Source organism: Podarcis bocagei, assembly GCF_964188305.1.
Source record: "Podarcis bocagei genome assembly, chromosome: 1".
Classification (NCBI taxonomy): Eukaryota; Metazoa; Chordata; class Lepidosauria; order Squamata; family Lacertidae; genus Podarcis; species Podarcis bocagei.
In genome coordinates this window covers 79,010,829-79,036,207 of record NC_138125.1, presented here as the reverse complement: position 1 = coordinate 79,036,207, position 25,379 = coordinate 79,010,829, and the positions used below count along the sequence as shown (strand labels likewise).

At 41.5% G+C, this 25,379-nt stretch overlaps 2 protein-coding genes across 27 annotated transcripts in view; one reads left to right on the top strand and one right to left on the bottom strand.

Moving 5' to 3' along the window:
• TSPAN4 (tetraspanin 4) overlaps positions 1-10,793 on the top strand; it is a 508,885-nt gene extending 498,092 nt beyond the window's left edge. For all 11 annotated transcript variants that reach the window (XM_081203215.1, XM_081203209.1, XM_081203213.1 and 8 more), the window contains 3 exons: positions 2,215-2,346; positions 3,543-3,626; positions 4,842-10,793. In XM_081203215.1, coding sequence (XP_081059341.1) covers positions 2,215-2,346; positions 3,543-3,626; positions 4,842-4,910 — 285 coding nt within the window. In that variant the 3' untranslated portion in view covers positions 4,911-10,793. The remainder of the gene's footprint in view (positions 1-2,214; positions 2,347-3,542; positions 3,627-4,841) is intronic.
• Positions 4,796-25,379, bottom strand: part of CHID1 (chitinase domain containing 1) — a 130,231-nt gene continuing 109,647 nt past the window's right edge. For 11 of the 16 annotated variants that reach the window (XM_081203022.1, XM_081203023.1, XM_081203021.1 and 8 more), the window contains one exon: positions 6,321-10,573. The gene's annotated coding sequence lies outside the window, so the exon portion shown is untranslated. Of the gene's footprint in view, positions 10,574-25,379 lie in introns of all 16 variants that reach the window. The other 5 variants (XM_081203025.1, XM_081203026.1, XM_081203010.1 and 2 more) reach the window with 5 other exon arrangements.

Here is a 25,379-nt window from a genome sequence, read left to right as displayed (position 1 = left end):
GTTTGTCATAATCCCAGTGGCTTGTTCTCTTTCTATCTTGAGTAGCTACATTGTCTGCCAAGATTCCTCTTATACATTTTCATGGATGTGCATTCCCAATCCTATATTGCTGTGACATATTGCTTTGCACAAATGGGAAATGCTATTAATTTTAGGAACTCTGGAAGAGCAAGGAACTAAAGGAGTTATTGCAGGGAGTATATATTAATCCAATTTCAAGAAAGGTAGTGCAAAAAAATCAATAACCTATTCAACATAGCCCATGGGGGGCCAGAATAAGCAACCCCTTTAAATATATGGTGGCTGTAATAAGACATTCAATTACTCAAGAAACTAATTCTGAAAACAAAAACAAGAGCCCAGTTTTGAAATACTGTAAATTATATTGGATTTCTCTGTTAGTGCCATAGACTTGATCCTTTACAAAGTAGTAAATAAACATCCACCTTAGAATATTTTATCCGGAGGGATTTGAGAGGCAAGAAGGCACAGCAGCAAATCTCCCAATCACAAGGGATGAGAGACTATCATGAATCTGCTTAGCACCACCACCACCACCCTTTTTTTCCTGTGTGGACAACAGAGTTACGAATAATTTTGATCACAGTTGGTATACCACACCTTTCCTTTTATTGTTCCACAAGATGGTACTGGGATACTTTGAAATTCAAGTATCCAACCAAGCTTTTCTTAGTTCAAAATTGTCACATCCCAAGTAGTGATGAGTGTTCCCTTGCCTGCCACTGACCTCCAATGCTTTCAGAATAAGCTACGGTTATTTCCCCCCAAAACGAGAAAATCACTTCCCTTACTCACACCGTGTTGTGGTTGTGAGTGAAGTGGGGTTCACTCCTCCATGACCCTCTAAGGCCTCTCATCACGTCCTGCCAGTGAGCCTGCAGGTTTCATGGATGCAGCAAGTTAGATGAAGACTATTTTGAAGCCTCAGCAGGAATATCTCAGAATGGTGAATGAATTCACTTGCCCAGGCTGCACAGTGCTGTAGGCTGTATTTCAGGTTTGCAGACTGGAGTGTGTGAGAGAAGCTTGAAGTCCTCCAGCGAACATTTTGCCTGCTTAGCCAGAACTGTAAATCACTCACCTTCATGAGGCACTAAAATGCTCATCCACATGCTGGGAAGGTACGATGGGAGAGATACAAATCAAAGTTTAGTACTCTGCTACTTGGAGAAAAGTTTGCTGGCTGCAATCTCAGCTCCCAGATCATGAATATCTCTATTACTAACTGTCAAAGACAATTTCAAGGCAGAGTATATGCAACTCTGAAGCCACTCATCTTTACAAAAATGGTTTCATTGCTGTAACCATTTCATTTGCTGTTCTTTACTTTTTTCTAGTGATAATAGCATACTTGAAAAATAATATCATTGCGCTTTGGTGTGCTGGCAATCCAGCGTTTGATGACAATCCATTTGCTGAGTCATGGGTTTTTTATTATTAAATACCAAGCAGAAGAAATTAAAAAAAGAAATAGTGGTGGTAGAGGAAACCCAGTAGAAAAACTATCACATTGACATAAATGTTAGTTCTCATTTTTCTTATGAAATGTACAGATCTCAACCAATAACGCTTTCTTGGGCTTTCATTTATACCTAACATAGTGTTAACTTAGTGGTTCTGTGCAGTGTGGACTGGATTCTCCACCTCTGGTGGGAATGTTTCCTCCTCTGAATCTCCAAGGCCAGTGAAAAGGGCAATTCAGAACTATTAGGATTCTGGCAGTGCTACTTATACAACTCCTGATGTAGGCAGGCTTCTTTTTCTTGCCCCTTTTTTTGCAGTGGTTGAACACACCAACTATCTGACGAGGAGGTGCATTTCTGGATGTAAATGGTTCTGTCACCCACCTGACCCCTGTGATAAGATCAGTGAGTGAGTGACATGCTTTGTTGTCACAGTGGACCTGGGAAGACATGGGGACGCTTCTCGCTGCCACTAGCTTAACTGCCATAGACTAGGTGTCTAAATGCTAGGGGGCCTTTGGGAGACCTTGCAATTCTAAGGTGAATTACAAAAAAAAATACTAAGCAATTAAGAAAGTGCTGCAAGAGAATTGCACTGAATATTCTATGACAACGGGATACCTATTGAAGTCCATTGGTTCCCCATCTGATTTGCCAGTGTCCTTGTGGCTTCTAAGCCTTTGCATGTCCTCCTTGTCCAATGGCCTTTCCCCTCTTTCTTTTTTTTCAGTTCAGATGCTGTGGAGTGTCAAACTTCACCGACTGGTTTGAAGTGTACAATACCACACGGGTGCCAGATTCATGCTGCTTGGAATTCAGTGAAAACTGTGGTCTTCATTCCCCAGGGACCTGGTGGAAAGCTGTGAGTAGCTGTCAAAACTTAATTCTTATTTTAACCAAGCTGACCTAGAATTGTAAAAGGAAAAAGGGCTTGGGCTTGCATAGTTGCTATTGTTTCATGACCTAGCATGTGTCAAAAAGGCTGCAATGACACATTCACCATGAATTTGTATGATTATTTGACGAGCAACAAAGAAAAGTCTTTGCTGACAAGATAACCCACTTTAAAGCACAAACAGAGAAAGAGCATGAGCTTAGGCTAGAGCATGTTGTTAGAGTAAGATCTAAGTGGCCATTGCAGAACAAGTTCTGGTGGTATAGTCAACACATGCAAGTTTCCATTATGGGTGTGAGCTAGCCTACAAAGGAAAACCCCCCCACAATATATTTTCTAGGAAATATTTCTGCAGGACCAGTGTATTATGGCACCCAACTAGGAGTACAGGTGGTTGACATGTCCCGAGTATAGATAAGAGTGTTGTATTTGGAAGGACAATGCCAAAAAACTATGCTCAGCCAAGAAGCTTGCTGGGTGATCTTAAGCTAGTGTCTTTCCCAGTTTATGTCACAGGGCTTTCCAAGGATCCAAACCCATTGCTACAGGGCTTTCCAAGGATCCAAACCCATTGCTACAGAAAGGACATATTTATGTGCTGGCTCAACAGACCCTACTATGCAACTGTTAGCGCTCATGTTTGATATACCAAAAGCAGAGCCAGAGGATCACCAAATGTAATGTTATCTCTGTACAGTTGCTATGAAGCCAATACAAGCTGCTGTATCAATGGAAATATTTTTGTTTGAGCAGTAATTGCCTTATAGTTGCCTTTGCACAACCCGCCATTGCGCCTGTGCTTGAAGTAGAAAGGTTTACAGTTGAATTTAGAAATGTAGGTATTTGACTCACATTGGGTAAAGTGGGGGTTTGAAAGAACTTGTTCCTTATTACTGCATCTTGCACGCAGCATGCATCCATGTCTTCTTCAGATGTATAATGTTTGAACCCTTAACACCACACTTCATTGTAAGCGGGCCTCCTACCCCCGGGGTATTGCACTTCCAGTGAATGCTGAAATAGAGGAAACTGCGTAATCTTGAAATGTCAGTCTTGTCATTGCTACTTGTGTCTTTTGACTCCCCACACACCAAAAATTCATGTTTCTCAGTAAATAAGCATTCTCATGGTCTTTATTTTTCCCCCCTCTCTCTCTTTTAAAGCCTTGTTATGAAACAGTGAAAATATGGCTCCAGGAAAATCTGTTAGCAGTGGGAATTTTTGGACTGTGTACAGCTTTGGTTCAGGTAAAATTTTAACTTATTGCTGGGGTGCTTTCTGTTGGTTCCTACATGCAAGGGCAGTGAAGGGTTTAAATGTCCCTCAGCTTTTCTTTCTCTCACAGAAGTATTAGTCCAATATTGACTGTCAGACCCATAATAGGAGGGCTCTTCCAGCAAAAATTGTACACGTGTGTGTGAGTGAGTGAGAGAGAGAGAGAGAGAAAGAAAAGAAAGAAAGAAAGAAAGGGAGAGAGACACATGTATCTCCAACTGCTGTCCTCCATTAAATTTGGAGGCTTATTTCGATGATTTTCCCTTGACTGCTGCAGTCGTTTCCCCTTCCATCGCCCTGGGGAACCCATGGAAGCTAATGTGTGGAAGGGGACTGCACCTCCCGGGTCTGTACTCAGCATCTAACCATAGATCGCAGGAACCTAGAAAGAGAGAATTTCCTTGTTAACAAGGCTGGCAGGGACTGTGATGTTGGTTGGGGATGTTGCCAGGAGACACAGTTCCCCTTCCGGGAGTAGGACTAATGTCTTACATTTCTTAAGGGCAGCCTTTAATTCTGCAAATTACATGCAGTTAGTTTGCTTGTCTTCTATTAACATGAATGATGTTTATGCTGCTTTTCCGGCATGAGCTCTGTAGCTCCCATTCATGTCAGTGGGGAGAATTTGTGAGCAGGTGCTGTGTAATTTGGGTCATTGTGTATTCCATTCCCTACGTTAGCCTATGTGTTACCACAGTCTCCTTTTAGCTCACCATGATTCTAGATTAATTTGTTTACAAGCAAGTGCATTGAACAGCACCTCTTTCCCTGTTGGACACTGGAATCCCTAGGACAGGAGGTGGGGCAACTTGTGACCCTCCAGATGTTGCTGGACTTTAGCTCCCATTCATCCTAGTCAGTAGTCGTAAATGATGGCAGTTGCAGTCTAGCACCGTATGTCTCCATACCCTTGGACAAGAATGCCTCCTAAAAGAATCAACAGCTCTACCTTTTTGGAGTGTTTCATGTGGCCATAAGCCAAGCACATTCCGGAATGCCATTTTGTTTGGCACCGGCATTGTTTATAGGGCCCTTGGAAGCTTTTCTTAAGTTACTACGTAGTATTCCCCATGTTAAACATATTATGTGCCAAGAGTCAACACTAAAAGATACACATTGAAATATAAGTAATAGACCACTGTTGAGTTGCATGTCGTTTAATCTTGATATGCCTTTTGTACCTACAGATTCTTGGACTGACATTTGCAATGACCATGTACTGTCAGGTTGTCAAGGCAGATACCTACTGTGCATAGAAATCATAGTCAACGTCTGTCAGCCATGGCTCACCTCTCTACAAGACAAAAGAGGACTCTTCTTCATGCTCATACTTTTTTTTCTATGTAAAATAAACTGTGTATAATCTTCTCTGGAAATTTTGTGACTCACCTTAGTTTGTCACCATCGGAACTCAGACTTGCTTGGACAAAGGAAACTACTAAGTAACAAGAAAGAAAGAAAAATTGTTCCCCTTTTGCACAGACTGTCAAGTGGGAAGAGGCTGCTGCTTTCATTTTCCTGGAGGCTGCTGGCAAATAGTTTTCCTGCGTGGAAATAGAGAATCAAGTTGTAGCAACGCAAGTGCAGAGGATGTGGAGGTTCCATTTAACTGGAGTTTGTCTTTAACAACAGCCAGTATGGCGGATCCAAGAAGTATGCTCCTGAACTCCAGATATTACCGTGGAGTGAAATGGCTCCAGGAAACTTTTCTACTTAAGGAAGTGGTTTCAGTTTTGTGGCCTCTGAAGTCAGCTCAGACAGGATCTACCCTGGCCTACATTGTAGGTGATCTGTAAGCAGAAATTGGGTCCTGTCTTGCAGACTAAATCACTAGTGGTACACACATGATGTGTGAAAATTTATACAACATACGTGGATTCATACACTCTGAGCAGTTTAAAGAAAAGTAGTCTAGCAGCTGCCTAAATAAGTAGGGAAGGGTTCTATCCTGTTCTATATTCAATGGGACCATGCATTCATTCAAAAGGAAATAGTAGATGATTATTTCTTGGAAAGGACATTTTGGCCATTGGAAAACACAACAAGAAGCAAGGAGTTGTCTTTCTGTCACTGTCCTCTGGATTTTCTTTTAAATGTCATTCCAGTTTCAACTTACATTGTGTTTCTCATTTCCAGGCTTGAAGTACAACAAAGAGCTTTAAGCGACTTGTCACTAATATGCCATTTCATTAATTTGCTCCCTACTAATTTCATCTTCAACTAGGATAGGCTTACCAGGCATCAGAACAATCCATTAATATACACTTGTTTGAGTTGGGTTTTTTGACCTTGTACCTCTATTAAAAGAACTAAATCAAATTATCTCTAGGAAGAGTAAGGACGTTTGCATAATTTTCCTGCTAACATAGGTAGCCCTAGTAATGGCTTTGAATTGCCAAAAAAGAGGTGAAACTTTACATAGGCATTTCCCTGTTTCTTTTGCAAGCTTCTTGTACATCCCTATAACCTTTTGCCTGCTATAGTATAGGCTATAGAGCCAGAATTTTGCTGCACGCCACCCCAACCTCTGAGCATTGCAAGATTCCAGGCACTGGCACAACAGAGACTGTGGTGTCTTTATGATATATGGTTTATTACCACACATATATGTAGCCTGAGCCTATGATGGAGGGGCTCACAGCATTAACATCCAAACAGGGTCTATGTTTCTCCCATAGCCACAGCTTTGGATTGAAACATTGCTCTCCCTCTTTCTGCAGCTTGCTGCTTCACTTCTAGGTCATATCACTCCCACTTTTAACTCTAAACTCTGGCTTTGTCCTTCTAACTAACAGTGAGCTGAGAGAGGCACTCCATCTATTTGTCATCTTGCACACCTCTTAACGGTCCATCACCTAGGCGAGCACCTCAACATGGGACGCTAGCCTGGATCCAGGGGGTTGAAGGATCTCGCATAGAGCCTACTTTCTTTCTCCATCCTCCCAAACTCATAACAATATTCTCTTACCTTCTTACCAGCAAACATGCAGACCTAGGTGCTAGTGTGGCATGTCAGGTCCTCTCTATGCTGGCAAACTGCAGTATGTAATCTGTGAGCAAAAAAAAGATAGTGATCAGTTCAGCTGGTCATTAAAAAGAACATATTAACACATGACACAAGCATTTTAGTATGTAAGCAAGCATCAAGAGAAACACTGTGCTAGTAAATCAGAGTTTGCTCCAACCCTAATAGTTAGTTCGTACTATGTCTGCTCTAGTCACACAACAAAGCCAGCATGTAAACCCTATTTTTACAAGCTAGGGAGCCATTATACGTACAGTTACCCTTCCTGATTTTCTCCCTCTTGAACAGCTGAGGGGAGTTAACCTGCCCTTCCCATTCTCCCCACCTTCAGATTCAGCTGCTCCTTTGTGCTTGCCATTCTGCCTGTTAATATGCAGTCCTGGATTGGAGTATATAGGAATATGCAGATTAATTCCCACTATTTATAAATTTGGAAAACCTCATCAGATGAGTTAAGCTCAAGTGATACATAGCTTTAAATCTTTCCTTTTGAGCAACTCTTTGGCTGCAAAGAGTCACTCAGTAGAGTTAATAAAATATAAAAAGCTAAATATGCCATTGGGTGTTAACAGTCAAGAGTTTATGTATCACAGGTAGGACTCACAGAAACCCATCTGAATTCTGGAGAGCTCCCAGCAATCAATAGACAGTAGTGCACTAGATGGGTCAATGGTCTGACTCAGGAACATAGAAAGGTTGCCTTCTACTAAGAGTCTGGGACACCGTAAAAGATTTGGGAGGGGGGAAGCATGTAGACTCAGCACCCACCCAAGAACTATGACATTTTGTGAAGATCTGGAAACATAACGGCAATATTGAGAGAGTCTAGAACCTTCAGCCATTGCTGACTTCACAGTTAGGCTATAGCACAATTATACATGAACTGCAGGTGTGGGTTTAAGGGCCCATGGTCTATAATCTTTTGTATCAAAGATGAAAGTATATCCTGCCATATGAGCAAAGAACCAGAGGCAAGTTGAGAAGCAGGCAGCTATGGGAAACAAACAAAGTGTACAATAAAAACTAGGAAGTAAATTTCCCACCATGCATCCGAATCATTCTCACTACCCCTCATCCTTAGTGTAACTTGTGCAACCTTAAATAATGATGTCCTCAAGCAATAGCATCTCTCTCTCTGGCATCTGCTTCCTTTCCCCACCTTTTTCTTACATATGAACAGATTGCAACTTGGGAGTTCCCGTGCTGTTAGTTGTTGTCATGGTTCATTACCGCTGTTGTATTCACAAGCATGCTTATTGATAGCTTGTGGATTTGCAGAATAATGGAGTGATGGAATACATTAATAAAACATTGGTTCAAAAAAGATTAAAGACAGATGAAATCTATTTATGGAGGTCCCCATCATTAAAAATTAACACAGCAGTCCTGGTGGCTCAGCGGATAAAAGCACAGAAGTTGTGCTGTAGAGGTGAATGGGACAGGATGTTCCCACAAGAGATCTTAAATTAATCCTTTCGTAGTATTGCCTCCAAAGAGGAGGGAACTACTATTGCGGGGGGAGAAAAAAAAGTTGCATTTTTGGTGCTCTCTCTGGAAACTGCAGTTCTGCTGAATGGATGCTGCAGTACCAGTGTGCCGTGTGGAAATTTAGATGAGCAGCCCTGCTGCTCTTTCCAGTGAACCCTTGCCATCTATCACAGAGATGCAGGGATTGCCATTTCTCTACCAGCAACAAACCACGCAAACAGCAATATCCATAGGGCCGTGCTACATTTAAGCAGCAGCGATCTGTCAGCAAAACTCATTATCTTGTCCAGAGTGGATTCTGATGCCCTTCGGTATAAGGCTTAAAGGGGTCCTCTGCTAGGCCTTATGAAATGAATAGAGAAGTCAGAGTTACAAATGCACGCATCCTTGTCATATTGTGTGCAACCAATGGACTTGTTTCCAAGCTGCTGATGAGAGATGTTTCAGAGCATGCAAACCCACACAGTGTATTTCACTTTAAAACCAAAGGAACTAAAACTGACCAGTTGAAGGTTGAGCCCAGTTGTGAAATCATCTGTTTAGAAGCAGCTTTCTGGACACAACACTGCCAACCTTGGTGCTAAGGCAAACAGCAGCTGCATGTAATGCCAGAAACAATGCAGTTCGAGGGGAAAGGATTTCATCCAACACCAGCCAACAAGGGGAGGAATCTGCAGCTAAGCTACAGCTTACACATCCTGCAACCAACTCTTGCCGTAATCTCTCACCTGCTGTGTTCTATTAGCCAGCCACTCTAGTCCTCCATTTTTTTGAGATGAGGAAAAGGAGTTCACTTCTGACTAAGCCACTCCCTTGCTCCTGAATCCACAATAAGCAACACCCACAAAAGATTTTTTAACAACTTTCCCTGTGCACATGCCCCACACAACTAGTTTGTTAGCCAGGTACGCATTCAGAGCAGCATGAAAGAAGCCAGTGCCGCTGTTTTTCTATGTCATGATAAGCACAGGGCTTTTAAATGTACAACATGACCAAAGCCATTTAGGGTTCAGGTGTTGAGCCTGCCCCTAAATATATGGGTTTGGGTCCTTGGTGCTTCATTTCTTGTTTATGGCCCAAGGCCTTATTGTAATCCTATCAAAGTCAATGCAAATTAGGATGTGGGTTTACATTTCCGCCTATCATTTGTTGGGACTGTGTTGTCTTGTGTCTACTATGAATATACCTGATGCAGTGTGTGCTTTAAATATACTGTAAAAATAACTATTGATAGCTGCCCAGTTTTGTTAACTGTCCGGGGGGCGGGGGGAGAAGGAGTACCCTACCACACAGAATTAATGATCAATTACTGATCTATAAATAGATCTATGACACTTATTTCATCTTTTCTTTTAATTGTACTGCTGTTTGGCCACAGCAACAAAAGTGAATTTGCCATACATGCTATGGATGGATATGCACCTTATAAATAGGAAGAGGCTTATTAGGAAGAGAGTGCAATGTTGTCTCAGAGGTTCTCGGGCAGAGGCCTGTTGCGGTTAAAGCTTTCTGTATATAACAGGACAGGATTCTGCAGGTGAAAAAAGTACTGCTGTCACCCTTGGTTCACAAGGTTGTGCTCTAACTATGGCACAAAAAATGAAGGGGGAGGGGCTTACTCCCAAGTAACAGGGCAGAGGAGCAGCCTTAGACACTTGAAGGCCATTTTGCAAAACAAGTGGGGCAGAGCTGGGTTTGAATCTTGAGCGTACACTGGCAAAACGTCTAGGCTAGACATCAAACAATGGCGCATGCATTTTCCCCTACCTTAAAAAGAAAGTATAGCAGAGAAACAGTGGGATAGAGGAGGGAAAGGATCTGTTAACCCTTTCCTCCCCAGTCATTTTGTTTCTCTCAAAATTGCCGTTCCTCACCTGCTCTTTGTCTCACAGACAAAACTATGGATTTACTATTATGGAAAGAAAAGCACCTTGAAGAGCCAAGACCAAGCAGAAGAAAGCTGCTTGAGGAAGACCCCCTCCTCCCAGCTATTCTTCCATTCAAACTCATAGTCTCTTGAGGCTCCTTTGCTTTTTTAAAAAAGGGGAGTGGGGTGGGGAGGCAGGAAAAAGATGCATGTAACTCCTAGTCTCAGCCGGTTTAGCCCAGAAAATTACAGCAACCCCTGTTTTTGCATTTTTTAGATGTGCACTTAAAATATCTCAGGTGGATACCTGAAAATGTAATGTGCAAAGAGGCCCATGTGTCCTATTGATGATGTGAGAGATTTGAGCTCATTGGAGCCTACACCCAACACTTTTGTAAATGTTGCCCTCCATTTTGCAAAACATTTTCAACTCGTATGTAGCTTTATTTCATTTCAGGTTCCATTTTGAATATAAATTCTTTCCAGTGTTACCTGTTCCTGATCATTGTAGCTTTCCTTGGGTTTCTTGGATAGTCTTGCTGCAACAAAAAGGAATGGTATATTTTCATGCACCTCATAGGAAGGGGGGAAAGCTATACATTATTTTTTAAAAACTTATTAAATATTCTTTAAAGTTTACAGTGGAATGTGTTTTGTATTCTCTAATACCTATGTATAAAATTATAATATATGCTGTCATACCTAAAATCACTTTCAAGTTTTATTTACGTGGAAAAAAATATATGGCACATTTCTCTATTCACAAGTTTTAATTCCAATTTTTTGCATGCATGGAGGAAGTGGGGATTGGGGGCTAGAAGGAAAAATGGTATGTACAAGGACAGTACTTCATAATGTAGAAAACCTGTGGTTCAATTTTATTGCTACAAAACTCACTCTCTCTATATATATATGCAATCTGGCCTACTATTGCAGAAAGGAAAATGCAATGACATGACTCTATTAAGGATTTGTTAACACCCCATGCATACAACTGCTTTATAGTTCACCTGCCCACACCTAGTGCTGGCATTAGTATGGTACATTTGCCATATTGTAGATGCATGGTTTAAACTATGGTTTCAACTAAGATGATAATGATTTTAATATGATTCCCAATGAGTATTTCACAAAGTTATAATATACTTAAACATGCTAGTGTTTGAAAGAAGGTCCTGATGTGGTTTCCCATCCAAACACAAAACCATCAAGTAAAGTGTTAGGTAATAATGATTCACTATCATCATTATTTATTTGTTTTATATGCTTCCTCTCTGTCAAGGCACCTAAGGCAGTTTAAAATTAAACCCTAAAACAAATACATTCTATAAAACCAAGACAGACAGAATCCTCCTATGTCAGCTGGGAGTCGATGCAACATGCAGTCCCTGGCCTGGGCTCCCTTCCTTCTGCCTTCCCTTGGGGCACGAAGGTATTTGCAGCGCCCCCAGTGAATCATACATTTATCACCATGGGAAAAGTTGTAAGCATACATTACTAGATTGAGTACTGTTGGCAGGGCAACTGCTGTGGTATGCAGACAAGCGTTTCCATTTCCAAACAGTCTTACATCACTAGTGGTAAGTAAAAAAAACCAGTGATATCTCCACTGTGTCATAGGAACAAAGGCAGCTGCTTTATACTGAGTCAACTGGTCCAGCTAACTCAGTACTGTCTGCAGGCAGTAGCCCCCACCCCCTTCCGGGTTTCAGAGGGAGGACATTCCCGGCCCTACCTGAAGATGCCAGGAATTGCACATGGGACCCTCTGCATGCACACCGTACTGAGCCATGGCCCTTCCCCTCAGTTCAGTTCACACCAGCAGTTTCACTTCCCATTGAATTCATTCCTGTGTTACCACCATCACCAATGAAACTACCGTGTCTAATAAGGGGGTCGGGGTGGAATATTTGCCATCATTCACAGCACTTCCAATGTGTTATCAGAAACAAGGATGTAAGAAATAAAATTTTATGGAGTCCGCCAAACTCAAAAGTTAAGCATTGATGCACAGTGTAGCCACAATGCATGCCTGACATGCAGCCTTAACACAGTCCCAAAATATACTGACCAACACTGAAGAATAAGTGGCAAGTGAAAACCTAAACAGATAACTTGCAGAAATCACACGGTCATGATGGCTGCTTCCCATTTTACAATTTTCAGCCAAAAGAGAGTTCCTTCATGTCACTTCCGTGATTCCATCACACAATTTTAAATAAAATAAACTTCTTATGTAGGTCATGACCAGAAGTATTCATGTACCATTGTCATGAAATATTGGCATAATGGGTTTGATTCTGAGTATCAGCAGGAATATGAATGTCAGTCCTTTAACCCTTCAGCTATATAAGTTTTCAAAAAAGATCCGCATTTGCCTAACCATAATAAAAGTAAATACAGTGGTACCTCGCAAGACGAATGCCTCGCAAGACAAAAAACTCGCTAGACGAAAGGGTTTTTTGTTTTTTGAGCTGCTTCACAAGACGAATTTCCCTATGGGCTTGCTTCGCAAGACGAAAACGTCTTGCAAGTTTGTTTCCTTTTTCTTAACACCGTTAATACAGTTGCGACTTGACTTCGAGGAGCAACTCATAGAACGCGGTGTGGTAGCCTTTTTTGAGGTTTTTTAAGACTTTGGTGATTTTTGAAGCTTTTCCAAAACTTTCCCGACACCGTGCTTCGCAAGACGGAAAAAATCGCAAGCCGATAAAACTCGCGGAACGAATTAATTTCATCTTGCGAGGCACCACTGTATGTAACCATCTAATGCATAGGGATTACCTTGGCATCCAACAGATATCTGCTGAGGGTGTAGTAGCAATGGGTGGCTTTCAACTAGGTCATTGTTACTTCATGGGAGGCAGTGCAGCGGTACTGTATTTATTTTGCGTTTCTTTTAAATTAGAAAGTCAAAGGAGAGGTAGGAAGAAAGCAGACGAGACAGGCAGATAAGGTAAAACAAAAAACTAAAAAACTGAAGCAATTCCCATGTTGCTAAAATACTATTAATCTACTCAGCAGAGTTTTAGTTTGCAAGTATTTTTTGTACAATTCTGTAGAATCATGTTAAAGGAAGTATTAACAACATTTCATACATTTAACCCAGGGAAAATCCTTATGTGATCATTGTCTTTCAAAGCTACATTTTGTCTAGAATTGTTAGTAAGTACAATGCAGCCATACCATTACTAACATTAATAATGAAGCTTTTGTACAAAGCAGAACATAAAAGGAACATGTTAAAAGCTACAGTTGTTTCGGTATCTATTTATTATTTCTCTGAAGTGTAATGATTAAATCTTAAGTCTATTAGTTTAGGCCCTCATTGAAAAGGCACTTCAGAAATATATCTGATAAATTTACAGTTCCTAAGTTTAAAAGGTGGAAGTTTATGAGAACCTGCTCTGCTGCTCCCCCCCCCCATCACAAATTCAATAACTGCCTCAAAGCTCTTTCTTTTCTTTAATGAATCGATGGTTGGTAATCTACATGGAAAAATATGCCAAGATGCTTCCATATATCATGCAAACTACTAAATGTATATGCATATCATTAGACTGATCAAAGCTTATCCTTTCATTGGGAAACTTAACAATGCTGAGAGTTCTCTGCCCTGAAATTTCAGTATCTGTTGCTGTTTCAATGAGAGTATTAGAACTAGCACTTTAGCAAACTAAACTATGGTTTTATTGAAAAAGTGACACTATCAGATTAATATCCTAGAATGTACACTTCACAATTAGCAAAATGTGGCAGTCTAATGCCAAGCAAAGGTAGTCATGCTTTAGCCCCATTTAAATCAACTACATGCAAATTAGTCTTACTGATTTTAACTGGTTGCATTTTCTTGCTTTCTTATTTTATTTTTTACGGACATTCTCATTTCCATAAAAAGAAATTCAGGGGACATATTAAACAAAGAACCCAACCGATTCAAATGTGATGAGGATGCATAAGGTATGGTGGTGATTGCTGCTGGAGTCAAAAATATATTTATTTTACAGATATTCCCTTAACTGAATGCCACACTCCTGTTTCAACTCCTTGAGTTTTCTTGCAGTTCTTTAATTTCATTGCATTTTCTTCAAATGGTGCCCTGAGAAATTATGGTATTACTTTACTCACACAACTTGGCCTACTTTTTTTGGATGTTCGCTGTGTCACATGTCTGTATTTTGGTTCAGTTTTTTACCATGCCTGTTAGGAGGTAGTTTAGTTAACTTTGGTAAGCTTTGCTTGAAACATCTCATAAAACCTAAGAAGTAATTTGTATTCAGTTCACTCTGCTGAATGAGGAGTTGAAGGAACATAAATTACACTATGAAAATTCTTTTGAACTCTTAACATAAAGCTTTAGGGCCACCTTCTGGTAATTTACATAACATCCAAATGCTCTTCTGATTAACAACTTGCTTCACTAACTCCTCAGACATAGTCCCCAAGTAGCTCACTTGATTCAGTATTTTCTTAGTCTTTTAAGCATCCCACTCAGGTCCTAAAGGCTAGTGCTGCAGAGGAGTGGGGTAGGGGACATGGACTACATGATAGCTTCCTGCTACATGTTTAAGCTTGTGGAAAGGATGCTTGGATCTACTATAACACACTGCTGCAAGCAAATGAGTCAGTTGGTATTTTCAGAACAGGGAAGGCACACCTCCATGGAACATGGCTGCAAACTTATTTTTAATGCCATAGCAAAGGGTAGCAAATGACCACCCACACCAGTCTCATCTCTCCCCCTCCCAACCCGGGCAAAAATGCTGAGCATATTTGGTCAATCACAGTGTGCTGTGACATCAGTGACATGAGGAGGAGGAGGCAACCAAGCCTCTTCCGGGTAACATTGCCTACTTATCTTTTAATTGCAGATACAGCAGGGAGAGGAATAAAATTGCCTTGCCCACTGAATCATCTGATGCAGCTGCCTTTACAGGGAATCCAGATGGTCCAAGCTTTCCCTTGGCTTAGGCTTCTACAAGCTGAGATGTTAGTTGTTATATGTGTTTCAATCACAAGTGACATTGTGGGCCTCCTAAATGGAGTTTTAAAAGTACTACATGGCATTGCATTTAAGCAGGCCAGATATTAACAGGCAGAAGTTCACAATGATCACAGGGAGAAGAACCTTGTGATAGGATCATAAAGCAGCTGCTTTGCCACCGGTGCTAACAGAAAAGTTAGCAAAGTGTCTAGACTCTAAACCCGGGGTGAAGAAACCTGTGGTCAGAGGGCTGGATGCAGTTCATCTGGCTCTGCGGACACTTTGGGAGCTATGCTTGCACTCCACCCAGCCCCACTGGAATTCACCTCTGTTTCATTTGTGTGTGTGTGTGTGTGTGTGTGTGTGAGAGAGAGAGAGAGAGAGAGAGAGAGAGAGAGAGAGAGAGAGAGAGAGGTGTAGAGAGGTAGAGATGGGATAAGGTAGAACATATAAATAAAAAGTCACACAATCCTGCAATGTTGTAAACTGCACCCACCACTGGCTGCAGACCCCACAATTAACATTCTCCATAGGTCAATTGCCCTTCATAGGAAAGGTTTTCCTCTCCCAGTCTAAGATGGCCAGAGGCCTAGCATTTTTTTAAAAAACAAACATACCAAATAAAACAAACTCTGCTAGTAAGAATAGGACAAGGATGAACACAAGAGAGGGGAAATGTAATACTGGAAAAACAAATGATCCACACAAATTTGGAGAGCACATCATACCTGTTTAAAGAGAGAGAGAAAAAAATAAAAAAATAAAGAGAGAAATGGTGATGTGCAGCACAACTGGGAAGCACAAGGCAAAGAGTGGGAGGCCACATGAGGCAGGGCAAAGACTGTACTAAAAGGTAAAGGTAAAGGACCCCTGACAGTTAAGTCCAGTCGTGCGCGACTCTAGGGTTGTGGCGCTCATCTCGCTTTACTGCCCGAGGGAGCTGACGTTTGTATGCAGACAGTTTTTTTCTGGGTCATGTGGCCAGAAGACTAAGCCGCTTCTGGCGAAACCAGAGCAGCGCACGGAAATGCCGTTTACCTTCCTGCCAGAGCTGTGCCTATTTATCTACTTGCACTTTGAGGTGCTTTCAAACTGCTAGGTTGGCAGGAGCTGGGACTGAACAATGGGAGCTCACTCTGTTGCAGGGATTTGAACCGCCGATCTTCCGATTGGCAAGCCCAAGGCTCAATGGTTTACACCACAGCGCCACCCGCATCATACCTGTTTAAAGAGAGAAATGGTGATGTGCAGTGCAACTGGGAAGCACAAGGCAAAGAGTGGGAGGCCACATGAGGCAGGGCAAAGACTGTACTACTTCCTCACAAATTCACACCAGAAGCCGGTGCAGGGACTGCCACCTCCGCCACTGTGGGTTGGTCAGTCGTCGCACCACTTGCCATGCAGAGACCTAACAAAGAAAACAGACTCTCAGGATATTCAGTCATTCTGGTCTATTGATTAATTGAATGCTCCAGTGCCTTGTTTACGAGAAGAGATATTGCTGCATATAAACGGAAATAATAGATGACACTTCTATTGTTATTGCTGAGGGTGCACAAGGCTTTCTCTTTCTAATTTAGCTGGCTCTTCCTCTGATACTACTGTTTCGCTCAATGCTTTACAGTGCATTAAATGCAAAATTGAAACGTAAATTGAAAGTGCCAGCACTTCGCATAAATATATGCATAGTAATCTTGTGGAAGCATAGCGGAGAATTTGCATTTAATTGTTCCGAGAACTATATTGGCAATTTTGGGTTCATTTATTCTGGAATGCATCATTTACTCTTTGGCGGTATCATAGGCATCCCTACCTGAAGCCAGGCAATACAGGGATGCCTAACCTAGAAAGTGGAAGCCGGCTATAAACAGGGAGGACCACTCAATGCATAAGGCTTAAAACTGATATGCACCCTGAATATCCCTCAAATCTCTCTAGATTTATCTCGGCTTTCATATCAGATTGTCTGTCTGCTTATTCATGTCGCCACATAGTGAGTGGCTCTGCTTATTTTAAAGTGCCAGAGATTGCTTTACTCATTCTCACCCCTTCTCCTTTTTAAAACTCACTCACAATTGTTTCCATGATACCACTTAATAAGCATCAGGATTTTAGGAGGTGAAGGAATTACATCCATGCTCAGGTTGAGCAGATGCCCTCATACAAACTAATAATGTTCCCAAAATCCCACATGACAAACAGGTAATGATGCCTAGGAATTGCAAAGATGATTTATATTCATGAAATAGGGAAAGAAAAGGATTCCCCAGCGGTGCTGCAGAGAGACAGTGCCTAAGCATATTTACAGATTATCACTGGGGGCTTTTAAACCCTGCTGCCCATTTCCATTAATCCACAGAGCTGCCTGCCCAATTTCACATTGGCACACTCTCCATATAACAATAGAGAGCTTATTAAATATTAAGGCTTTAATCTTAAGTACTTCTGTGTGATGGAGGAGTCCTACACACTGCAAAGACAGACAATGTTTACCACATTAAAAAAAGTTATCTTGCAGAGACACACTAAAAGCAAGTAGCCAAGGACTATGTCAGGTATACTCACTTGCTTTAACAGGTGCGGCAGGCAGGATGCATTAGCCCCATCATTATCAATATTGGTAACGGGATGCTTGTTAAAGACAGAAGCTCAGAATCTTTGTGACTCTAAATGCCAAATTTGCAGCCTCTGTGCTGCTACTTCCCAGCTTTATATGACTATAGATGGTTTTATGTGAGGAGAAGCCTCATGTCTGTAAACCAAATCCAAACTTTTCCCTCCTTTATCTGACCCTAGTCAATGCAGGAATCAATTACAGGTGACATTTTCTTGGAAGGCAGGACTAACTCAAAAGGTGAAATGTAATGTAGAAAGCTCCTTACTGGGGTGGTAAGCACAGGAAACTGCCTGATACTAGGTCTATCTAGCTCAGTACTATCTCCACCAGGGTGAGCAACAGCATCTGTTCAGCAGGCCATATTCTTAGTTCCCCCATTTTGGCCAAATGGCCCACCTGTAAATCACCTGATGTCAGGTGATGCATTTTTGCCCACAAGGCTTAAAAATTAAACCATCTTGTGTGCACGGTGCCTTGAAACCATGACAATCAGCTGTCAGGTCTTCAAAGCACCGCAATGGGCTCTCAGCAAATACCAATGATCAGCCCAAACACATGTCAGATCATACTGGCTAGACATCCAGGGGCCATTCCAAGCAATGTGATGTATGCATGCTGGAAATGCAGTTGCAATCCAGCCCAAGGCAAGCGCGCCAATAGCAAGGAGCTGGGATCCATTGTTGTTCTGCCATATGGACACACACAATTGCTGCCGCATATTGTATGTAAAAAGCAGGCAAGCCCTAGGATCATTCTTGAAACACTAAACTAGGTTAGAATGTCACTTAAAACCAGCCATGGATGAATCATGCCTCATTTCATCCACATGGGCACATAAAGCAGAATGAGCTGCCAACTTTAGCTAGCACAAAATGTTGCTGCCCATAGATTATTAAACGAGAGAGAGCTAAGGAGCAAAGATATTGTACCTATTCTGAAACACCTACATAGGCTAACACAGTTGGGTTTGTGCCTTGGTTGTACATGATCTAAGCCCTGATCATTTCAAGGAAGACCTTCCCCCATATGAACACCCTGTGCTACAGAGTTTAAAGAATTGTCACTGTGGCCCTTCTCACGTTTCCATATTCTGGTGAGGCTGGATTATCATTTCCCAGGAGCAAGGTCTTCTCTCTTCTGGCCTTGGAGCTATACTCAACAGGTCTGACCTGCAAAGCTAACTCTAAATCAGCTATTAGCTGATTGGCATAGATATTGAAGTAGTCCATGGGCAAGTGCTATTTGGATTCAAGCCGTGCCTGCAAACTGACATTTTTCTTTTACAGACAGCTCTGCTAGTCTGCAGAGGAGAAATGCCCATTTGCAGGCACAGTTTGAATCCAAACCGTTCCTGCAAATGGACAAAGCCAAGCACATTGTTAGCTTTTGTCAGCTGATTGGTGCTGACGATGAGCTCCTTTGAAGTTGTCATCTGACGTCATGATGAAGTCTGGTGACTGATGGAGTGGATCTGCCCACCTACCAGTTATGGTCACTAGAGTGTGGGCCATTTCTTGATCCAGCCCTCAGGCTCAAAAATGTTCCCCAACCTTGGTCTAAACCACACATACTTCCCGGTCACCGCTTAATAAATATAAATATATTTAATAAATAAATATATTTATTACTTATCTGGAAACTCAGTCAAACTTGGGTCACCCTTACTATGCACATTTCACTCTTTCTCTCTATTGAATTCATTCCCACTGTCCCCTTTCAACACAACAAAACTTGCAAACGAACAAAATGTTGCAAGGCCCAGTCCTTGCTTACAAGATAACAGGCGATGGGTGCTATCAGGCAGGCTGTTTATTCACACAAAATTTGGCTGCTATCCCACACTTTCTAGTGCAATCATGGTGTCACTTTTCTAACTGCAAAAAAGGGGGAAGATAAGAAGAGTATCAGAAAATTGCACAGGAAAGTGAGGGATAATAACCTGGCAATGTCATATATAAACAGGCAACACTGAATAACTTCCATGCAAGTTTTATGGAATCATATCAGCATGAAGGCTCACTAGGAGGATAATCACAATTAAACCAAACTCGAGAAAGAAAACTTAATAACCTTGGCTCTTCAGAAATTGTTGATCTTAAAAGTTGCTATTATCCCTAAAGCTTTTAGCGGGAATCATGATTATTTATAATACATAACAGAATAATTATGGCATCATATTTCTTAGAATCTTTAATTGTAACTAAAATCAAAGAGTATGCTAATAACAGTTTCAAACCGGGAAACATATTCTAAAATCTTCCCCAAATTACTTTCATAGAGTAAACCTTTCAATACGTGAATTGACACAATCACATGTAACTTATGTAAGCCCAAGAAAATAATTACTTTGATAACCTATCGCTGAGGAACAACCTACGGCACATTAAATGAAATAAGATAACGTTTGTGTTTCTTTATTGGTTTCTCAATTATTGAACTGCTTTATAATCTACATTCAGCAACAGCCAAGTTGAATTTGCTGTACCATCCCTCTGTTTGCTTCCAGACAAGGTTTGGTAGACCTTTCTTGTCATAATGGAATTCCTTTTCCTTATCGCTCTAGATCTTGATGTCTAACTTCACACTGGCAGGAATAAATTGAAAGTGCTCTGATCAAATCCAAATGGGCAGCATTTATCAAGAAGATAAATACCCAATGTTTCAACACCTTTGACAGCTGCTGGGAATAGGAACAAAATGAAATTAACCCTTCGAGGCAAACCCTCCAAGTGCATGCTCCTCAACGGGTCAAACATGAAGCATAATGTGCAACCAAATCAATAAATGCCTAACATTTAAGAGAATTACAACACCAGATTCTAATGTACAGCATCAGTTTTGTTAATTTGTTTATACTAGAAGTAAATTTAACACCGTGCAACACTTAGGAGGGCAAATTCCCATAAACAAAAGCTTGTGGCTGAAAATGAACTTAGCTCTTATATGTACAAGGAGTAAAAGAGAGAATGAATGCTTAAACTAGTGAGTTCACAAGCGAGCCCCATCAGATTTGTGTTATGCATTCTAATCTAATTATGCCTGAAAAAATACCAGTATCCAATAAGAGAGACATATCTGTCTCTACCATTTGCCAGGGAAACCCTTCTAAGATGTAGTCTGCAAGTTGAGCTAGGAAATTTAGTAAGTCAAAAGCCCCATAGGATACCCTATAGAGGAGTCATTTAGAGCGCTTTCCTTCACTCGTTTAATTAGGGTTGCCATATTTCAAACAGTGAAAATCTGGACACAAAAGTTGTGGGGGTTGGGGGGGGGAATTGTTGAGCCTTTTTGCAAAACCTCCCCCCCCCAAACTTGGAAGTTTTTACCAGACATTTTTGCCAGTTTTCGAAAATTACGCCTGGACTCCATTTTCAACAGACGAATCCTGGCTATGTCTGGGAAATTCCAGATGTATGGCAGCCCTACCTTAATGCAGTGCAGTGGAAGTGACTATCAGGAGTGGCAATCACGTTACATTCAACAAGCGTACAATATGTGAACCTCTACTACACAATAGTAGAGCTGTGCAAATCAACAGGTACACATTCTTTCACACAAACACTTTAGACACTTCAGATGCGTAGAGACAGCTTGTATACTTCTGCTCAGTGGATTCGGTGAAGAAGTGTATAGAAAGGGGTAAAAGGATAGCAGGCAGGAGAATCGTGTGCAAGTGAGGGTGGCATGTGGTCACTGGGGCTGCTGTTATGATTGACTGCCGTGCACTAAACCCTGAAACCCTGCCATCAAACTACATCTTGGTTCTAATACCTAACCTCTAAAAGTAGTATGTTCTTAGCCTTCCTTTGCTGCACGGCCCTAATTCCTACTCCAGTGAGCTAATCCTGCTATTGCTTGTAGCTACTCAGCCAGTATTAGGATCCCAGTGGCTTCAAGGGTAGTGATAAAGAGGACATCACTAAGGGAAGAAGCATGGAGAGCTAATCAGGGAACATCACATCCAGAGTTGGGATGCAGAAAAGTGCATAAAAGGGGATGGAGGGATGGTGTGGTTCTATTGGGATACTTTTTTGGGGGGGGGGGCTATTTTCTGGAGAGTGCAGGCTGAACGGGCATTGCTACTAGTAGAAGAGTGTCTTCAGAAATCTAAGAAACCTTTCTTTGTATTTGAAGTGTGCAGCCTATGCATGGCATTTGTGAAACTTTAAGAAGAAAGAAAGAAGAACACTGATAAAAAACCCTTTGAGCTACTTTCAGACTTTTCACAGGTTCAGATAACATTTTAGCATGCAGTGGGTTACCGCATCAATATCATCCTATTCTGTCCGTGGCTCCAGCCACACTGCATGACATGCATCGGTATTGCTCTTTGGACCACCAAAGAGCATTCAAATTTTAAAGTCAAGTTATCTGATGTCTGTGTTGCAGAATACTGATGGTCAAAGAAAAGTTCACCCTGTAACTTTCAGAATTTGCTACAAACCCCAAAATCTTATTGCCTGAATAAGGCAACAAAGAAACACACACACATTAAAAACATACAACACATATCCACCAAGAGCAGTAAATCACAGAAAGCTTAGACTTCTAAAAGGTTGCAAAAACACAAATCAGCTCTGTAAAGTGTTATCCAGGCATCTTAGCCCTATTTGGGCATTAATTCTACTCACGTGTAAGCACACATGCCAACAGGGAGTGCTGCCAAGCCCTGCCTCCACTAGCTCATCACTTTCCTCCAGGTTGATTTGATTTATTATATTTCTATGCCACTTTTCATTCAAATGAATCTCAAAGCGGCTTACACACAATAAATAACAATATCATAATAAACACAGTTAAGGCTCCCTACACAATTGTCTCACAAACACAACCTACCTATTGTATGTGTATTCCATTTGAAGCACTGATTTCTGATCACAGCCAGAATTCCAAATAGATAAGTACAGTGGTACCTCGGGTTAAGAACTTAATTCGTTCTGGAGGTCCGTTCTTAACCTGAAAATGTTCTTAACCTGAGGTACCACTGTAGCTAATGGGGCCTCCCGCTGCCGCTGCACGATTTCTGTTCTCACCCTGAAGCAAAGTTCTTAACCCAAGGTACTATTTCTGGGTTAGTGGAGTCTGTAACCTGAAGCGTCTGTAACCCGAGGTACCACTGTACCTGTTCTTGGGCCCTGTCACATTCTAGTATTCAGTGGTTGTGCCCGGCACTCCGTTCCTAGGGTGGCTTGTCTGGCCCTCTCTCAGATGTATTTCCAACAGGAAAAGGCAGGCTAGACAGATCTTTGGTTTTATCATGGTGATTCAATTTTTCTGATGCTTGTTCTTAATAGCCCAGCCTTCTGCAAACTTGTATCCCCATACAAACTTGTATCCCTACATCTCCCTTCAGCCAGTGGTGAGGATGGCCAGTGGTCAGGATGATGGGAGTTATGGTCCAACAATATCTGGGGGCCTGGACTGGAAAAGGCTTTTCTAATGTGATGAAGGGAAATGTAACCCAAGGTCCTTATGCAGATACGGTTGATTTTGTTCTCCTATTGAGTTCTATTAGACAATGCAAATGGGCAAGCCTGACCTTATTCCGACACAGGAGTCTTCTCAGGAAGGATTAAAGAGAGGGGCTGGGCTTTTCTCGGTGCGTGATGCCCTCCCACTGGAAATCCTTGCCTTGGTGGGCCTGCCAGACTCATTCCATATACACCTACAGAAAACCTGATCAAGATGTTTCGAGTTCAGAAGTTTTTGGAGGGAGAGGTTAACAGACATTCAGGCTTATTTTACTGCTTATGTATCACTTTAAAGTTTTAACTGGGTTTTAAATCAGTGTTAACATTTTATGGAATTTTTTTAAAAAAACTATTGTTTATTGAAAGCCTCCCTGAAGGTCTTTTTATTTAGTGGAATATACATCCAAATAAATAAATAAATAAATAACTAAAGTCCCATGTTAATAATATAAAACCTACCCTGCTACACACAATTTGTTGCATTTAATTTTATAAGCAGTTAAAAACCTTTTTGTCATAAATCTACACTTTCATAGTTTTTTTTCTAACAATCACGTCCAAGAATCTTCCATAGGTACAACTAGAAAACTGCCAAGGTTCTAGAGGCACTGGAACAACCCTAGAAATGGGATGCAAAAAGCAGGATCATTCACTCTGACACCAATCAGCTAAACCCCTCAAGCATGAGTCTTGATTATATTACGCTAAGGTACACAATCATAAGTGTTATTACGGGCCAATTATTCAGCCATTTTTGAACCAGCTGTGGTCTTTGACTTTATGACCCCATGCAGCAGTTAATTTCTCTGGCTGATTGCACGCTCTGAACAGAAACCATTTCTGGTTTATTTCTTCCCCTTTCTAAATTCACTTGATGCCGTTTCCAAACAGCGCTTCCTTTTGCAATTTATTTTGCAATGCAGAAAGAGGGACTGATCACTCTTCAGTATGAAGATGTATGAAGTACATCTATTACCTGAATCCCTAGTACTATAGAAAACCAAGCAATGGGTTTATTTATAAGAATGAAACGGGTTAACTTTACACCTAGGGCACATGACCATTTGTGTTTTGTATTTTTTCCTCATTTTTTCCATATGCTAGCTATTAATTTCTTCATCTGATGAAAGCAATACAGTATACAAGAACCAGCACCACCACATACAGACATGAGAAACCAGCACAGACCAGAAACAGAGTGAACTGTCCATCCTTGCATTTGACCTTCATTAATTTAGTGAAAAGAAACGGCATGTTAAAAAACAGCAACTATGCATCATCCCTTCACATCATGAGAAGCAGCTTCTGAGCTTTGCTGGAACCCAGAGCTTGAAATTATCCAGTTGAAAATAGTCTTGCATTCACTCTGCTCAGATGTGGAGTGGCAGCTATTTCATTTAAGCACAACGTGCTATGTTTCAATGCTACTCAACTAGCTTGAAAGGGGGGAGGGCTAAGCTTTCTCCAAGAAAAACTCTAGTTAAAACTTTGTGTATGTCCCCCTACTATTTGCATGGTAGCAACCTTGTAGATACTCCTGTGTGTGGTGGGGGTGGGGAAATAAAACATGCGCACATAAGCAAAATGTAATTCTACATTGCGAACAGTTATTTGAACAGAGCTTGAGATATTACAATTGGTTAAAGAAAATTACAACAACGGAACACATAACTCACTGGAACTGCAGCTATTTTTCCAAATGAAAGGATGACCTGCCGTGATTTAAGTATTCCAATCTTCCTCATAATAAAGAATACAGTATTCTCACTAATAGTTCCCTCACGAAGACTGTCTCGTATCTACAGTGCACAGAAGGCAGCGATATATGGCAGTGCTTGCAGCTGGGCACAGAAGGTGGCACCAGATATGGCAATGAAAGCACACATAACACAGCTTCCCTGTTGGGCTCACTGAGCACTGCAGAAAGGGCGAGATGTAGCTCAGTGGCAGAGCGTCTGCTTTGCATGCAGAAGCTCCCAGGTTAAATCCCAGGGACCTCCAGGTAGGGCTGGGACACAGCCCTGTGTGAGGTCTTGGAATGCCACTTCCCGTCAGTATAGATAATACCAAGCTGGATGGACCAATGGCCTGATGTAGTGCAAGGCAACTTCCTATGCTCAGTTCTGAAAAAGCTTAAACTACAGAGACACTTCAAAAGCTCCAAGGACTTTTCTCCCCCAATAAAAAGGACCCCTGACCATTAGGTCCAGTCGTGGCCGACTCTGGGGTTGCAGCGCTCATCTCACTTTATTGGCTGAGGGAGCCGGCGTACA